This window comes from Berghia stephanieae, chromosome 8 (assembly GCF_034508935.2).
Source record: "Berghia stephanieae isolate SIO BIC M18660-M18661 chromosome 8, UCSD_Bste_1.3, whole genome shotgun sequence".
Classification (NCBI taxonomy): Eukaryota; Metazoa; Mollusca; class Gastropoda; order Nudibranchia; family Aeolidiidae; genus Berghia; species Berghia stephanieae.
Genome location: NC_088367.1, coordinates 37,425,135 through 37,444,640, shown reverse-complemented (window position 1 = coordinate 37,444,640; position 19,506 = coordinate 37,425,135). Strand labels below are relative to the sequence as shown.

The 19,506-nt window shown below is 33.7% G+C and overlaps 1 protein-coding gene across 1 annotated transcript in view; it reads right to left on the bottom strand.

Annotated features, from left to right (window-relative positions):
* Nucleotides 1-1,507: 1,507 nt before the first annotated feature.
* The window catches only part of LOC144978600 (peroxisomal membrane protein 4-like), a 20,750-nt gene continuing 2,751 nt past the window's right edge, over nucleotides 1,508-19,506 (bottom strand). Inside the window, exons 3-5 of the mRNA XM_078924878.1 lie at nucleotides 13,753-13,898; nucleotides 9,323-9,438; nucleotides 1,508-7,268 (exon numbers count right to left, since the gene is read on the bottom strand). Of these exons, the coding sequence (XP_078781004.1) occupies nucleotides 7,020-7,268; nucleotides 9,323-9,438; nucleotides 13,753-13,898 (511 nt within the window). The 3' untranslated portion in view covers nucleotides 1,508-7,019. The remainder of the gene's footprint in view (nucleotides 7,269-9,322; nucleotides 9,439-13,752; nucleotides 13,899-19,506) is intronic.

Here is a 19,506-nt window from a genome sequence, read left to right as displayed (position 1 = left end):
TTTGGACCTTCAGATCTGAAGGAGAATGTCATACAAGACCACATCGCCGCATAACCTGGGGTAAAAAGAGTTCAAATCATATGAGATCAATACACACAGTGTATATTTAAGATTTTTTTAAATCCTTCAACGCCCTATTTATTGAAAAGGACAAATCTGTTATGTACATATCCGAGAGAGTTAAATTCTTTATCAACTTCATTCTTGAAAGCATTTCAAGTATTTGCAATTTTTGTTTGCGTTTTAGACTATTCCGTGTTTAATGTCCACAAAACAAAAGATTTTAGTGGAAAATCTTGAAATAAGCATTTTGTAATTATCACCACAGGTGAATGTAACTGGAGAATATTCAAGGTCTAATTCATGTTATCAGAGATTATAACTGAATTAAATCTCCTCGGTTTCTTCTACTATTTTAAAGTTAAGAGTGTCAAATACTTTATTCTAACTTCATAGGATTTATCTTGTAAAGCTGACAGTAACTTTGTTAGACGCCTCTGACTGTTTTCGACAATTACAAATTGTCTTACTTACATTTAGTGGGATCCATTAAATCCACGAACCGACAAGAAATGGAGCTAATCAATCTAGCAATATACTAGAATTAGTAATTTGTAATGATGAAACTTTTGTGAATAATATTGAAGATCTTGCCCCACTTGGTAAAAGTTAAAGGGTCCACAATGGAATACAGGTTGTTTATTTCTATGAGTTTTACGATGCTTGCAACACACATTTAGATCATATGCGTGCGAGTAAAAAGGATTAAAATGGGACAGTCAGAAAAATTTAGAATTACAAAGCACCCAGGAAAAAGTAAGGCAAATGGGGAAGTGGTTCAAATTGGAAACAAATGTAGACTCAAAGAGTACACTATCAGTGTTCTTAGCTTGAGATCACCTAAAAGTCTTATCCAGACACCAGCACAGGATTCCAATAAGAGGAGTACATTAAAATATTTATTACAAATCATTATATTAAAAACAACAATATAACAGTACACTAATAGAGAGATGATTTACAAGGAGAAAAATATCATCTCCCAAAATTATAACTAAATATTTAACAGTTTCCCTCCCAGCCAAGGATTCTGGCCAGGATCAGGACAAAACTAAGTAATCCCATTCCAAGACAAAAGTAGAAAACAGATATAGGGGGTTAGAAGACACAGCAAGTGACATCCTGTCCACTATGGTAGGTCAAAAGACTCACCCAGATAAAATGGAAAAATGATAAAGGCTATAGGAGAGATAGCAAAGCTGTGGACCAATGAAGTTTGGAAAAATGTGCTCTTCTCAACGTTTTCAGGTCTGATTACCAAAGGCAACCTTGGGCTTGACTTAAATTGTTGTAAAAGACATCATTTTGAATTGGTTTGGGAGCGATTCCATTACAACAATGAGCCCATAGCAATTTAGGTTATCAGACCTGCTAACAACAGTAACAGGTAATGTCGGCTTCACTGTAACTGTAATAGTATCTTTTAAAATAACAACCCAATATCTCATTTCGTTTTCATTATTCATTATTTATTTTATTACAAAAAGAAACAAAGCAGACATCAGTTATAATTACTTTGCTGGTGAATGCAGCATTCATTTTTACAACCATGAACAGAAATCATAAAATAAAATATGAAATCTTATAAGTTTCTCATTCCTTGCACTGAACAATGTTAGAAAAGATAAATATACCAATAAAATACAATTAATTAGTAACTTACACTATTAAAAATTTGTAGATAAATACATCACATACCATATATAATAAAAATATAAGACGTTAAAAAAACAAAACAAACAAAACAATTCAGTTCTTAACCTTTCAAGACCAACCGTGTTAATACTGTATTATGATCGGGAAACACTTATGCATAAAACCGAATGGCATAAAATAAATGTCTATATTGAGGAGGTGGGCTTCATTTCTAACGCCCCCCCCCCCCAAAAAAAATTTTTTAAATCATTAAATTTCCTTGTACTGAGAATATTGACTTTAAATTCAATTTTCTTAATAACATTTTTTTGGGAAATTGTGAACCAGATTGACGGTTTGTCACATTATTTTTTTAGGATACTATCCTAGCCTTGTCCTGGTCTTAAGACATTTTTTTTTTTCTAAGGCAAGGGGAATAAAAAAACTTCGTTGTTTGCTTTTAAAGGTTTTACGCACTTGCGCAGACATTTAGTTGTAGCCAAAAATTCTAGATTTACAATTAAAAGTACACATGAAAAAGTAAGGCAATGGGTAATGGTTCAAATATGATAGACTCCGAAAACATATCAGTGTAGGTACTTTGTTTGAGATCACCTAAAAATTTCATCCAGACACAAGCACCAGATCCCACTGAGAGGAACATACTTAAATGTTTACAAATCATTATGAGAACAAAACATAACAAATAACAGCACATAACAGAGAGATGATTTACAAGGGAAAAAATGGCATCTCGAAAAACTATAACTAGACATTTGACGTTTCCCTCCCATCCAAGGACTGAGGCCAGGGCCAGGGCAAAACCAAGCAAATCTCATTCCAAAACAAAGACGGAAAGTAAGAGACATAGCGATGTTGCCTTAGCACATGAACTTTACAGTTATAATGAAGGGCACATGTGACACTCATCTAATACTTATAAACATGCAATAAAAAGACAACACATTGTCTAAATGAATGACCATTTGTAAAAGCAAAGCAATGATGGGTGTTGCTGGTGAAGGTATGAGTGATAGTGAAAGTGAATGCAAACTCTGGACGGACTCATCCATGAGGAGCGGCACTTTATTAGATACAGTAGAACTCGGAAATAGCGAGTTCGATGGGTCCACTCCTGATTACTCGCTATTCCCGAGTTGCCAGGAAAGGTCACTCGGCCGTACAAAAATATGGAAAGACAAAATGTGTGTGTGTGTGTGTGTGTGTTTGTGCGTGTGTGTGCAAATGACTGTGTGTGGATAAAGTGGGGTGAGGGCGGGGTTGAACATGGCCTTCGTTAACTACGTAATGATGGCCACAGGTTGAAGTTGATCCACCCCTTCCATTTCCATCAAGATTTCGTGTATGTGTGTGTGCGAGTGTTTGTATGCACTAGCATGTTTGATGAGGTAAGCAAGCGCATCTCAATCACCGACCCACTGAGATGATGGTTCCACGCTCCCCTCTCTCGCTGATCGTGTCGTTCGTTAACGAATGTCACTCGCTGACCGATGCTGCGAAGTGAGGTATGTTGACATGTTGGCTGTGCACCACATTGGGTGAATAATTGACCCCCACACGCACACAAACACACACACCCAACCCCCACCCAAATTTGTTTCGCCTACTATGTACTCTAGACTAGGCTACTATGTAATATTACTAGTAACGAAAAATAAGAAAAGAAAAGAAGCTAGGCTAAAAATATTTAAATCGCCCTTGTCTGGTGTTTTGCTTTACTTCGTTTGAAGTCCTAGGCTGGGGCAGGAAATGCTCGTTATATCCGAGTTGACCTCTTTTTCATACTCACTACTTGCATGCTAAATTTATTGACTCAAATAAGAGAAAAAAATGGGGATTTAGATTTTACTCGCTATTTCCGAGTTCTCGCTATTTCCGAGTACGTTACTTTCATGTTCTACTGTATATCTTTATGAGTGTGAGTGATTATTTGTTGGAAGTGAGTGAGGCATGTTGTTGGGATGTGCAGTTGTATCATATCACTAAAATTCTCCTATAACGCCATCACTGTCTATATTGTGGTTATGATTACAGGGTTGCAAATCTATAAACAACTAATGATTGGCTAATGATAATGAATAATCTAGGATTAAAGCATATGCATTGGTCTTGGACTATAGGATTCAATGTTTTCACGAGAAATTGGGGTCTTTGAATCTTTTATACAACCTTTCTCATCCAAAACAAAATAGGTAATCTTTTTTTAAAAAACGAAGAAAGAAGGCAAAACAATTGAATTGAACTGAAAATGTCAACATGGATATTTCTGATGCTGTCTGCATCTATTTCGACTTCACAGCCCCCCCCCCCTCTCTCTCTCTCTCTCTCTCTCTCTCTCTCTCTCTCTCTCTCTCTCTCTCTCTCTCTCTCTCACTCCTTGTGTAATTACATCATCACTTTGAGTGCAGATCATTAACCACAATTGATGATCGTGCATTTATGGATTTGAGGAAATAATAAACAAAATTGAAAAAATAAAAATAAAATTGGGATCTAATAATTTTTAAAATGAGCCCTTTATAATAATGACTATATTGGTCTACAGATTTGAGTATTCAAGACGGGAAACCTTGACGTATATTATAGTCTGTAAACTGCATGTATATCAACATCCTACATACTGATATTATTTACCTCACATAAGTCCTTATTTTATTCTTAATGTACTTTTTCAAAGTATGTTCTTTTTAAAGAAACTGGTAAATTGACAAAATTTTAATGAAATTCCCATATATTCACCTGCCAATATGGAACAAAAGTGTGATGTAAAAAGACTGGAAGTGTAAAACCAGTCTTCCAGAGGACAGGATACACAACTTGTGTAATTAATCGTTTGGTTTCAGAGTGAGGGAAACTTATATTTTAGTCTATGCAGGTCGTTAATAAAGATCATCCATCCTCGCTCTTTTACATCCTGCAATCTTAAGAATCTACCTATACATCTAGCTACCAAAATAGTCGTGCCACCTTAAGATTCAATATGCAACCTACTCTTTACTAGCTCCCCGAAGGACTGGTTACATACACACCTCCAAAGAGTTTGGAACCAGAAGAGTAGGTAGGTGTGACGTCACGACTTCTCTGTCCTTCTCTATCAGCAGCTGACATTAATGTCAACGAGGCAGATCAAATCAGCTAGTAACAGCAAAGATTCAGGAAATGAAACTGAATGCTACAAACATTGAAAGTGTAAGGTGTCTTATCAACAACTTGACACTTGACCACATTATTTTTAAAAAAAACAAAAACAAACAAACCCAAAAAACTTAGATATTCCGTTTTGAAGCCGAGTCCTTTCTTTAGTTGCCGTTAATCTCTTGTGAAAACAGTATAATATGATGTCAGGTTTGATTATAATGGATGAGGGTTAAGGTAGCAAAAATCTAATCTCAACCTAACTCTGTTTCCTCTTAATCTCTCATAGTATCTCGCATTTAATTGGTTGCTCTGGAGAAATGATTATCTTTTGCACAGAATGAATGGAGATGATGTCACTTGGCTCTTTGTTATTGTTTGACCGCCAGCTGGATGATTAGTTGTCTCTATATTCTCTCTGTCAGACTATAAACTTTAAAGGTTACACATAGTCTTGTGTGTTGGTATGAATGATTCTGTGAAATGGAGAGTACTTTACTTAGAAACTCCTACCATCAATAGACATCATTTTGTGACTCAAGAAAATTTGATATAAGCAGGTTAAACTGTATGTTTTTTGACATGCCGATTTAATCTAACACTATCGAACATGAGGAAATAGGTCTATGATAAAAATGATCTTGTGGTACTGTTGCAATAATAATAATAATAATAATAATAATAATAATAATAATAATAATAATAATAATAATAATAATAATAATAATAATAATAATAATAATAATAATAATTTTAATAATAATAATAAAAACAAAATTATAATCATAATCATTATATCATCATCTCCTTAAATATACAAAGAGCATATTTACAAATAGTGAGTCAAATGAGACCTTGCTAATTGTTTAACTTAATAACACAATTCCTGACTGTCGCCATGACAGCAAACTTTTTTGTTATCATAGATTATCATTGGGTTAATATTTATTGATATTAACACTAATATTAATAGTTGCCGACCAAAGAAATTGGTATGAACGACAGTGACTAGAAATGTAAATAACGAATATTCACAATATCATTATAAATAATAGGCCTTACTGTTTGAGACTGAAAAATACTGTAATACTCTCTTCCATTTTTCACATTAGTCATTCATAACATTATTCCTTGTATTATTCAACATCTGTCCATCTCTACTCCTACCACTATCATTTCGTTCTTTGTATTGCAACTAACCATTTATATATAAAAATGTAAAGGCTAAGTTTTATAATTTGTGGAAATTGGTCTTTCATATGCAAATTTGAATTAGAATATTTTCCACTTTCTTTATATATTTAGCATTGAAATCAAACTTGTCATATGAAGTGCGTGGCCTACTAGTTTTGAAACGTAATCTTTTGATGGTTTAACTAGGTGTATTTTTTAATTACAAGATCTCCCACTGTGTACACTCCATTCAAACAAATCATCTATTCTACTCCTTGTTGTTACTTGTTGTAGATCAAAAAGTTTCGTAGATTGGTATTATAATCATAATCATTATATCATCATCTCCTTAAATATACAAAGAGCATATTTACAAATAGTGAGTCAAATGAGACCTTGCTAATTGTTTAACTTAATAACACAATTCCTGACTGTCGCCATGACAGCAAACTTTTTTGTTATCATAGATTATCATTGGGTTAATATTTATTGATATTAACACTAATATTAATAGTTGCCGACCAAAGAAATTGGTATGAACGACAGTGACTAGAAATGTAAATAACGAATATTCACAATATCATTATAAATAATAGGCCTTACTGTTTGAGACTGAAAAATACTGTAATACTCTCTTCCATTTTTCACATTAGTCATTCATAACATTATTCCTTGTATTATTCAACATCTGTCCATCTCTACTCCTACCACTATCATTTCGTTCTTTGTATTGCAACTAACCATTTATATATAAAAATGTAAAGGCTAAGTTTTATAATTTGTGGAAATTGGTCTTTCATATGCAAATTTGAATTAGAATATTTTCCACTTTCTTTATATATTTAGCATTGAAATCAAACTTGTCATATGAAGTGCGTGGCCTACTAGTTTTGAAACGTAATCTTTTGATGGTTTAACTAGGTGTATTTTTTAATTACAAGATCTCCCACTGTGTACACTCCATTCAAACAAATCATCTATTCTACTCCTTGTTGTTACTTGTTGTAGATCAAAAAGTTTCGTAGATTGGTCCATCGATTGCTGTCTTTGTAGATGTAAGTCATAGAGGAGACAAGAGATGACTGCAGACATCCGCTCTCATACTCAAACATCCACAGGACCAAACCCCACATAATGGCGGCAAACCACGGAAACACATCAGACGATGGTTGAGGAATTATTTGTTTTTGGACGAGGAGTTTGGCAAAACCATAAATGACACGGGACATGAGGTATAAATTGATCTGAGGAGTGGACAAATGAAAAAAAAGGCTTGAAAACTGATTTTTTTTTTAAACCTTAAATCAATGATAAAATGTAACCCATTACCTCAAAATAATGTTATGATGGGCTGAACCAGTTGTCGTAAGTTAGTTTAAAGTAACATATCAGTGATGTAAGGTTTTTCTTTTTGTCAATTAAAGAAACTATGTCTGCTTTATTCAATTAGACAAATGAAATCAGCCCAAATCTCATATTTTACCTTGAACTTTGATATATTGCAATAACCACTAAAATAATTTTTAGCATGAATACCACCCTAACAAAATACTTTTCTGATACTTTCTGTGGATTAACAGGAACAGAAACCTTTGCTTGCAGCCCCTTTCACAAAGTACTATCTGCCAGATTTAACATTCAGCTATTTAATTTAATTGCCACAATCGTAACAAATTGAAAACGAAATGAATATGTTTATGTTGTGTATATCGCACGTGTGAAAGAAAGAGAGGAAGAGAGAGAGAGAGAGAGAGAGAGAGAGAGAGAGAGAGAGAGAGAGAGAGAGAGAGAGAGAGAGAGAGAGAAAATAAGTAGGAGTGAAATATCTGTTCAATGTTAGTTATCGTTTAACGTTATAACAAGTGTAACTAAATGACAAATTGCCATATTTATGGACAATAAAGATCTATTATTATTATTAATCAGTGGACGGAGAGGCCAGACTCAGATAGCTCACTTCGACAAATTCTGGTTTCAAAACTAGAATGTTTGCATACCGCTGGTAAATTACCTGGAATCATTCTGATCCTTTAAGATTGATCCAAGCCAAAATGAAAGAAATTTTGACCATTTTATGAAATAAATTGAAATGTTTACTTATCCTTAATTGAAAAAAAAAATATATTTAGCACTTTATGATCGATGAATAAATATTATAACTATACAATGCTCATCCTTAATTCATGACTATTCTATAAGTACGATATATTTGTTTCTCATGGTAGACAAAACAAAGTTATCAGAAAGCGTAACTCCATAAACAACCTTGAGGGCCTTTTAGTAACTAATATTTGAGGACAAATAAGTGTTATGTCAGGGTAACCACTGTATTTTATGTTGTGACGGGAATTGGAATGGGAGACATATTTGACACAGAAAGTTTTTCTAAAAAGCTGCTGTCAGAATGTCTGGATAGAGTTTCAAATCTGGGAATCTTGTCTTACAATTGCAAGCAGGCCATACATTATCAAGACAGAACATTCCACGAAGGCATACGATTAATCCATAAAACAAAACAAATCAAAAACATTGAGCTTTGACATATTGCAATAACCACTAAATGTGCTGAAAGTGATTTTAAAAAAGCCCCACCACACCTTCAAGGTTTCCAGGCCAATCAGCCTGAACCAGTACTCACATTGGTAGAATCGTAGGTGTGGATAGGAATCCATCTTTGACTGCTCGAAGTTGGCTTAGGCTCATGAACTATTTGAATTGTTAAACATTTTCGCTTTTCGCTAGCTTGAAGGGTCAGTGGCGTCCTTTGATCTTGATTAATTATGAAGAAAATTTCAAAGCTCAAGAAAAAAATAAATAATATCACTCTGATCGTTAAAATAAAAACATTTTCGAGCTTAGAACACCTCATTACATAAAACTACAAGTAAAGGTTCCCAAGAAAAAGTAAGACAAAGAAGACTGGTTCCAATAGGGAACACATCATGTATAGATTCCAAGAGCAGAAAATCAGCTTACTTAGTTTGAGTTCACCTAAAAGTCTCATCCAGACCCCATCACAAGATCTCACTGAGAGGAAATCATCTTTGTGTTATGTATTGTTCGTTGTGGAAAAAAAATCATCTCCCAGAACTAATACCTAACCTTTGACTGTTTCCTGTTTGACTGTTAAGGATTCCAGCACAGGCCAGGACAAAACCAAGTAATCCCATTCCAAGACATACAGAAAGCAACTCTGAAAACAGATCTAAGGGAACACAGCAAGTGATCTCCTGCCTACCATGGGAGGTTAAAGGACCCCACCTAGTGTTAATCCTAAAAACTTGAAACCTTTCAATACCTGCTCGTTGATCTTGTTGTATTTTCCAAAGATGACATAGCCAGCACAGAAGGCAGACAAGAATGCGTGAATCTGATGAGACTTGGACTCACCCCAGGCAAGAGATGAGGTCAGGCCTATGGAAAACAATAGACAAATTGAGAGGACTACTTATTATACCCCTTACTTATGGGAAGACCTCGTTAGTCATTGTCAGAAAAGATTAGGCATGCAATTAATATAAATATCTGTGTCATCCACACCACACAAATGTCAGAGACAGATCATAAAGATCTAATATTAATTTATTTACTCTTATTTCTTATTTGCTATTACTCCAATGTACTCTGAGTAATATGCAGAATATTTCCGACAATAAAGACATTTTTAATTGGATCTGAATAAATCCTGTTGATATTTGTTACAAGAAAAGTAGTCATTCAGCACGGGCCAAGAGTTTATACTGTAGCGATAAATGGACAGTAACAATAATTTGCTATTTTCTACCCTTTGGATAATACAAAAATTAATCACAAAATTCTTTCCAGTTATCCAATCACTACTGAATGGACAGAATACAATATGCAAGGTTCCTTTCCCAGAGGCATACTACCAGTTAGTGTTGTGGATGCAAGATTGTATCGATACCCAAATATACTAAGACCAAGATATCACTTTGTGAGGTCATAATGGTAAGCCTCTTCTTTAGCTAAATTGGGACAGATGACAAAAGATATAAGCATTAAAAAAATAAATTATTATTTTAATCCTTGTATTATAAAATAATTATTGCACTCATGCAGTTAAGTGCACTCATGCAGTTAAGATTTCTGAACTTGTTCCCAATGCGGGCATTCCAAGGATCACCATAGGATTTGGCCAAGAATGATCTGGTTTTTTTCTTTATATTTTTTTTTTTTTGCATGTGTAAAAATAACCCTTCCCACCCTACTTTGAATAATGCAATAACGGTTTGATTTGAAGTGTGTGTATGACACTGAGGACATCAAAATATAAAAAAATACCTTTTCTTTTCCTGATTGAAGGTGCCAGTATATTTAGAGGAAGCTCCCTTTTTTTATTAATAGAATATAGAAGTATGATATAAACATTTCATGAGAGCTTGTCATAGTTAACAATGAATAGGAGAGTAAAAAAACAGTTTCCCATTCTTTTTGGCGTACAGTGGGATTTTTCTTGGAGGGGATGGTGGGGATAAATGTATTGGTTTAACAAGGCTTCACCGCTTTTGTTCATATTTATATTTTTGAAGAATTTTCAGGCAAAACACCAAGTGCCATTTGGTTGCTTGCCTATGATAAAGAGGTATTATATGTATAGCATTTAAACAACATTCTATTTTTTTTAAAAATAATAATAATAAAAATAATAATAATAATAATAATAATAATAATAATAATAATAATAATAATAATAATAATAATAATAATAATAATAATAATAATAATAATAATAATAATAATAAAGGCACTTAAGTCTAAACGGATGCCCAGCCACTTTAACAGTTATAGCTCTCAATTTACAAAGCCGTCACAAGCGAACTAACCAGCTTCAAATCTCAAAAGAATCTGTTACTTTCTTAACTCCTCTGTCCATCCAGCAAAGTAGCTGGGTTTGGAAAACGAAGAAAATCGGTTTTAAAGTCAAAATGGTCAAAATGATCAAATTTCAGTTTTTGGTTGTTTCAGAAACTACAATTCTTTTTCTACATAAAAACATAATAATCCAACATAAATATTTGCGATAAGTTGTGTAATTTCAAGTTTTAAAATACAACTATCAGTGATGCATTCAAAACGAGAGCTTCCTTTCTCTCAGATAGCCACCATTTCCAAAGCTTAATAATGCTGCGTGCTTTCTCCGACAAATAACATTTTAGGTATCACAACATAGGGCATGTCTTTATCTATCTCAGAGAATGCATGGCTAAATCAGTAGTTACATGGTTCAACCAATAATGAACTTTAAAAACTGTAAACAAGACTAGCATTTTCCCCAACAACCTTGCAAATGAGAGATTCTCATTGGTCGAAGCTGATGACATGCGCCTCTCGGCCATTGAGGAGCCCGGGCAAAGGTCGGCTTGGTGTGTCAACATGTGCATGCTTTGTGTGTGTGTGGGGGGGAGAAGGTATGTGTGTAAGTCTGTGTTTGTGCATTTTGATACACACCACGTGTTCTTATTTCTTTGTCTAACTGCATTGTATAATGAGGCGAAGTACCTATCTTTCTTTACTAATGAAATTTCAGCACTAGCTAAGTCTTAACGTTATTTAAATTACTTTGTTAGGAACAACAGTTTCTTTGAATTACAGAGATTGCCTGCGCTAAACATCTTTAAAATAAAAAAGCAGAAAAGTAAACAAAGGCTTCCAAAATTAATGAACTGCCGATGGAAATACTAACAAAATATGAAAACGATAAATGTTTGGATAAATAAACTGACAGAGAGACAGATATATATATATATATATTATATATATATATATATATATATATATATATATATATATATATATATATATATATATATATATATATATATAGATAGATAGTATGCAGATGACGTCACTCAGGCCTTTGTCATTGTTTTTGCCATCCGCGTTTGTGAGTTGTTCTCACTAAACTGTATAAACCAGACTATAAAAGTTCATGGTTACACAGAGTTTGTGTTATACTTCCGGATGGCAATGTTGTGAACTCCTTGGCCAAGCGCATTCTATCTATATATATATAGATAGATAGATAGATATATATATAGATAGATAGATAGATAGATAGATAGATAGATAGATAGATAGATAGATAGATAGATAGATAGATAGATAGATAGATAGATAGATAGATAGATAGATAGATAGATAGATAGATAGATAGATAGATAGATAGATAGATAGATAGATAGATAGATAGATAGATAGATAGATAGATAGATAGATAGATAGATTTATGAAAATGAGAGAGAGAAAGAGAGAGAGAGAGAAGGATTAAGAACGCAAAAGAGATAGTTTGAGATGTAGATATAATTTTTGATAAAGAGAAAGAGTGTGAGGGGGGGGGGGGGGGGGGGTGGGGGGGGGGGGGTAAGAAAGAGAGAGAGAGAGATAGGTTCGTTTCTTATGAAACAAAGGTCTTTTCTATAACTATCCCTACTAATTCTTTGCTCCGCCTCCCCTCCTATCCTTTCTTTATTCTCTCTCTCTCTCTCTCTCTCTCTCTCTCTCTCTCTCTCTCTCTCTCTCTCTCTCTCTCTCTCTCTCTCTCTTCTCTCTCTCTTTCTCCCCTGGGTGTTTCTTTCACACATACAAACACAACCGCACACAAACACACACATGCCTGCATACACACACACACACACAATATTTACTCTTTCTTCTCTCCTGCCCTCTTTAATGCACAAATGCCCCCCCCCCTCTCTCTCTCTCTCTCTTTCTCTCTCCCTCTCTTATCTCTCTTTCTCTCTCTCTCTCTCTCTCTCTCTCTCTCTCTCTCTCGTGTGTGTGTGTTGTGTGTGTGTGTGTGTGTGTGTGTGTGTGTGTGTGTGTGTGTGTGTGCGCGTGCGTGCGTGCAAGTTTCTTTTCCTTGCTCTCTCATCCTCTTTATTTATATTTCTCTTTCTGTCCACCCGGCTTCACATTGTTTCAAACTGTACTGAAATTATTAACTGTTCTTTAACTTTTGACATTTTGAAATCGTATTTCCTATATTAAATAAAACAAAAATGTCATATTAATCATTCTTATTTCATTGATTGTTTAATTAAATGTCAAAAACCCGTCAACAAGTGAACAATTTCATAAAATTGCAGGCATTTATTGGTGTTTTTATTAATTGAGAGCATCTTACATAATAATAAATAACTACAAAACCAACTATTGGATTATTCCAAAAATTTGTGTGCGTATTATTAAATGTATGTTCTAAGCTCATGCCAAATTTTATTTCTCTCCTCTCATTAAATTTTCAATGCCCGTATCTAAAGAGTTACCTTTGCCCATTGATTCGACTGCGTGAAAAAGGTGCCTCAACTTCAAAGTCGATTTCCTCACTCAAAACTTGGTTTTTACACTCTCCCTACTTCAATCTGTCATATCTCGGCAATGAATAATCAGAATTTTATCAATTTGGTATCAATGTTTAAGGTATAAAATAAGCTTTGATTGGGTACAAAAAACCCAAAATTGAAAATTTCAACTTAATACCATTTCGAGGCAAAGGTTCACATATTAGACTAACATCCTATCCAAAGGGCAGCAAATAATCTGCATTGCTTGACATCAGAAATCAGGGCAACTGTGTAGTACTGAAGGACAACTCTTGTGTCAAAATGGCTTTGAAACAAACCCAAAAAAAAAATATTTAAAAAAAAATTATTTTTAATGAAGAGGAAGAAAGAGGAGCAAATGTATTCATTATGTAAAAATCTGAACCTTTATAAGCTAAAACAAACATAGCCAAATTTTTGGAATGAGTGTAAGTAGCTTTAAGGATGGCGTCCATCTTGTCCTTCAAGCTGCCATCCCTGAAGAGAAAGGTCATGACCAGGGCATGGGGAAATCGGACTTTTGCACCATACCTGAAATAGAGGTAAAATAAGAGAAAATATAAAATAACAACCAGATGTATCCAGCTTTGTTCGAACTTATATAATAATTAACTAGAACTGTTAAACTGTTAAAATGTTAGGGACTCAGGCATAATCAATGGCATGTCATTACAGTGTAGAAGTAAAGTTTTGGACTTATAAATAACATGACTGACCTAAATTGGGTCTTATGGTTTCAGGTGGCAATAAAACATCTTAATAGTATGCCCTCCAGAAAGGCATTTTTGCCCATATATACAATTCACAAGGGAGTCCGGATAGCTCAGTTGCTTCATAATATAGGGATCCGGATCGATCCTGGGTGTGGCCAACATTTTTATCTGACCCCCATGTCCATTCAGAAGTGATTGGGTAGCTGGGTCTGTTTGACCTAGTGGAGAGTACTTTGCAATAGACGAGCATCCTATTCATAAGGTAGCAAACAATTCCATCATAATGCTATGGTATGTGATCAGTGAATATAGCTAATCAACAAAGTAGGATATAAAAAGCGTGTTATGATACACAAACAAATTCTGATACACGAGATTAGCAGTTTTACATGAAGTGAGCTATCACAAAGTATGCTATTAGGAGTTTAAAATTGGGTTGATATAAAGAACTATTTTTCTTCTAAATGGGGTTGCTCTTACTCTACCCGGGATTGTAGAACTATTTAATGAAAAACAACAACCTGTTTAAATTTCAAATGTTTTTCCATCATTCCTACACTGTGAATCAGAATATTACTCTTAGAGCAGGGACTGTTAAATTCCCCATGGTAGCCAAGCTCCAGCTGCATCAAAAGCTGTTGTACGCAAGCTGTGCTCTTTTGATAATCTTCGCTTGAAGGTGACTAAATCTGTTGTGTTCTCACATGTTTTGAGAAGAGTGTTCCAGTCTTTGATGGTTGCGGGGTACAAATGAATTCTTGAAGAAGTTTGAGTTTGCAGATTGGTGTTTCAGTGTTATTGAGTGGGGTTTCCTTGTGTGGAATTTAGTTGCATGTCTAGCTGTCCTGGTGAGATGTACATCTTTTTGATTGTAATTCTGAAAATATGAGTTAATCCTTCTTTCCATCTGTCTTGTTAGGGAATCCATCCAAGCTATATTTTGTCATGTCTGGTTTGTAGTCTTTGCAGACGAATCTTGCAGTGCAGCGCTGGACAATTTCAATTGCTTTCAATGTGAGAATGGGGAACAAACTGTACTGGAATAATATATATATATATTATATATATATATATATATATATATATATATATATATATATATATATATATATATATATATATATATATTATTTATATATATATATATATATATATATATATATATATATATATATATATATATATATATATATATATATATATATATATATATAATATATATATGTGCAGTTTCTTTTAGGTTTGCATGGCAATGTCTGATGTTCCTTTTAATTAATCATGGAGCGGCATTTGCTTCATTTGTTATTTTGTTGATGTGGTATTGTCAGTTCAGGTTTTCTTGTAAAATGATACCTAAATTGGATTTTCTGCAAATTGTACATTTGAGTGTTTGTTTGGTGTCTAGTTGGATCTCTTTGGTGTTTTGCTGCGAGATATTGCCATCTTGTAACTTTTGGTTTCTTTGAAACAAATTGAAATGTTTTGCAATAGAGATCATCTATTTCAAAATTCAATTTATAAAAAAAGCATCTTTAAATTAAATTTAAATTGAGCTTTATATAGCGCAATATCCACTAAATGTGCTCAAAGCGCTTTACAAGGGGTCCCTGGTCAACAGCAACATTAAACATGTAGTACGAGACATGACGCCTGTTAGGCATTATTAAAATTTTTCGGACAAAGACAAAGCTGTTAACGGCCAGGTACTCATTTTACACCTGAGTACGTGAGAGAATGTGAGTAAAGAGCCTTTTCCAAGGACTCAACTATGCGCTGAGCGAGAGGCTTGAACCCAGGACCTTCCAATCCGAAAGCGAGTGTCATACCACTAGACCACATAGCCGCATCTTAATGTTTACAATAAAAGCACATACCACACACAGTGCAAGTCGCTTAACTGGAACAGCACCATTGAAAAAGAAATAATTCCTATTAAGCGGTGATCCAATAAACTGATTCCATGAGTGACTTTCATAATTAGCATAACCTAACAAGACTACATACTATATATATTTCTATTGTAGTAATTATAACTATTATATATATATACTTACAATACCCTTTCAGTTGATTGTCTAAAATTCTATCCTTCATTTTATATTATTTAATTTTATATGTGTGAAGACATGATGATACAAAGAGAATGAGTGATCATATCCAAAGACCACCTACGCATTATTAAGTCTCAATATTCCTGTTCCCAAAAAGAGACCAAATGAATCAGAGACACATGAATCCTGTTTCACCATAAATTAAAACATATCATACAATTCTAATCAACGCAGCATTAAAAGCAAATAAACCATTGCATCATTATCTGAGTTCTCCAAGATGATCAAAGGGATAAGTATGTCGTACTACTATACGAAAGGGAATCGATGGTGATGGGCTTGATGCCATTTTTGATTAATGGACCTATTAGTTCAGTTGGAGACATTGGATGATTCCATTACTGATATCATCAGTAGGGATATTTATAATTTTCAATTTTTACAATGTTCTGAAGGCCCGAATGACATACATTTTGATTAACCGGTAGAAATTAGATTGCAAACATTGTCAGTGACAGAAAGTCTCAATTGAACAACTGTTCTGATAAAGCAGCATTCCAATTACAGACTTCAACTGTATTTTAATTTACAAAGTCACATATCTAGTCTGCTGTCCAAGAGACCTTACTTATTATTGCCCACCCATATGGATCGTCTGATGCGCCTTTGATTCCAATGTATTAGACGATATAAATCATGGATAGCTTCAACTCAATAAGTAAGGCCAAGGCATTTCGTAATGTGAAAATTACACATAGAAGATTAGGGGTGGGGGAGATCCGTATCAATTTTGCATACCAGCACCATCTCAGTGTAGAAGATGCACTTTTAACCATCACAAATTCGGTCGCAAAACACTTTGACCAAACACTGTCTAATTACCCCTGAATTCTGTATGTCGACTTTTCGTCAGCTTTTAATGCGATGAACACAGATATTAGCTTTAAAAGTTGTGCAACATGGATAAAAATAAAAACAGTGGATCTATTAAAGAAAGTTGACTGCACTAGCATTGAAAGCCAAATAAAAAGAAGATGGCGTTGGCTGGGTCATGTGGCCAGAATGGAAATAGGGTCACTTCCAAAGCTAGCCCTGTACTGGACAGCAGATGGGAAGAGAAAGCGGGGAAGACCCAAAGAAACCTGGTGAAGGACCATGGAGAAATAATTAAAGGAAGCAGGCCTGTCCTGGAATACAGCCACCTCAAAAGCAGCCGATCACAAAAAATGGAGATGTCTGGTGGATGCCCTATGTGCCTCAAGGCCCGAAGAGGATTAAGTAAAAAAAACAAAAAACTTGGATATTACAAACTACCTTATTAAATGATACAAAGAGTTTCTGACTCATAGACCACAGTGTGTAAAATTGGGTGAAAATATCTCTAACAAAAGAATGGTGTCAAATGGATGTCCCCAAGGCTGAATGAGTTCCCCAATCCTGTACATTTTATAAACCAACGACAGTAGACCATCCTTTGAAATTTGTTTTAGTGAAATATGCAGATCATACAGCTAGTCTTGGTTTATTACTTTTGAACAAATTAATATCTTCACTGATTGGTGTAAATAAAATCAGCTTGATTTAATTATTTAAAAAACAAAAAGAACAAGTGTTTGGAGTAAAAAAATAAAAACAACTTAAAATGTGTGACGGTCGGTAAAGATAATGTTGAGATAATTGAATATTTTAAATATTTAGGAATAACAATTAATGGTATCCTCAATTTCTCTCAACATATTAATATAATATCTAAGAAAGTTACCCAAAGATTATACTTCCTAAGGAAATTGAGAACATTTCTGGTAGGGAAGAAAACTATGTTAAGAGTTTATGACTCATTGATTAAAAGTGTAATTGCGTTTGGCTGCACTATATGGTTTGGTGGATGATGACTTAGAGATAAATCAAAAATTTCAAAATTTATCAAAGAGGCAGCAAAAAGAATATACTAACCTCTTGATGGCATAGAAAGAATTCATGGAAAAGCAATGGAAAGAAAAGCATTCGCAATTACAAACAATAAAAAACTTATTTTTATAAATCATTTTTATAAATGATATATTTTACTTTATCAGAGAGGGAAAATTATATAATTATGCTGACGATAATATCCTGTCATATGCTCATTCAAATTTCGATATGCTTTTAAACACTATTGAAAATTAAAGCAAAATTCTTATTAAGTGGTTCGAAATAAATTGTATGCAAGCAAACCTGGACAAATTCCAGGCAATTGCAGTAGGTACAAAAACACACACAAAGAAACCCACGTTCAATATTGGAACTGCAAGTACTACATGTGAAGAAGTTGTAAAATTACTAGAGATCGACCATAGACTACCAACTAAAATTTGATTTACACATTAAAACCATCTGCCGTAAAGCTTCTCAGCAATTAAATGTCTTAAAAAGGCTTGGAAAATACCTTTCAATATTGAACAAGTTAACAATATTTCACTCTTTTGTATTGTCAAATTTCAATTTCTGTCCACTAGCTTGGCATTTCTGTTCTAAAACTAATTGTGATGAACTTGAAAAGATACAAGAAAGAGCACTGCGTTTTATTTATGAAGATGACAAAAAATCCTTCGACCAATTACTTTCAAAGGCCAAAGTCCCCTCCCTATAAATAAGACGAATGAGAACAATTGCTTTGGAAACGTTTAAAATTTTATACAAAATTGCTCCTCCTTGTCTATCTGATATGGTCATTTTGAAAAATAACAGATACAATTTTAGATATTCAAACCTCCTTGATATTCCAAGGGTCAGAACAATGTCTTATGGCAAAAGATCTTTCAGATATTCTGCTGCTGTGCTTTGGAATGAACTTCCCGAGCACATCAGGAAAATTTCAAATTTTAATGTTTTCAAAAATCATATCCTCTCATGGAATGGCCAGCTATGCAAATGTAATATTTGTAATTAATCTAACCGTACAAACGTATATATATATATATATATATATATATATATATATATATATATATATATATATATATATATATATATATATATATATATATATATATATATATATATATATATATAATATTATGTTACATTTCTTTGTGTGTCATGATAAGAATCTTGACGAGGGAACGTTTTTAAGGGAAAATGTATTACTATGTATTTTTATGAACTATGTGTTAAAACCTATGTCGGTCAAAGGCTTCTATTAGCCTGACTACAATATCTACGAAACATTTTTAAAATGCCGACAATAAATAAATATTTGAATTGAATTGAATATTTAATACCATGAATTCAATCTTTAACCATCTGGGAGAAGGTTTTGTCAGATTAAAGGTAGAACTAACAAGTACAAATCAACGTTCGTTCCATCAGCAATAAAAATGTTGAATATTTCATATA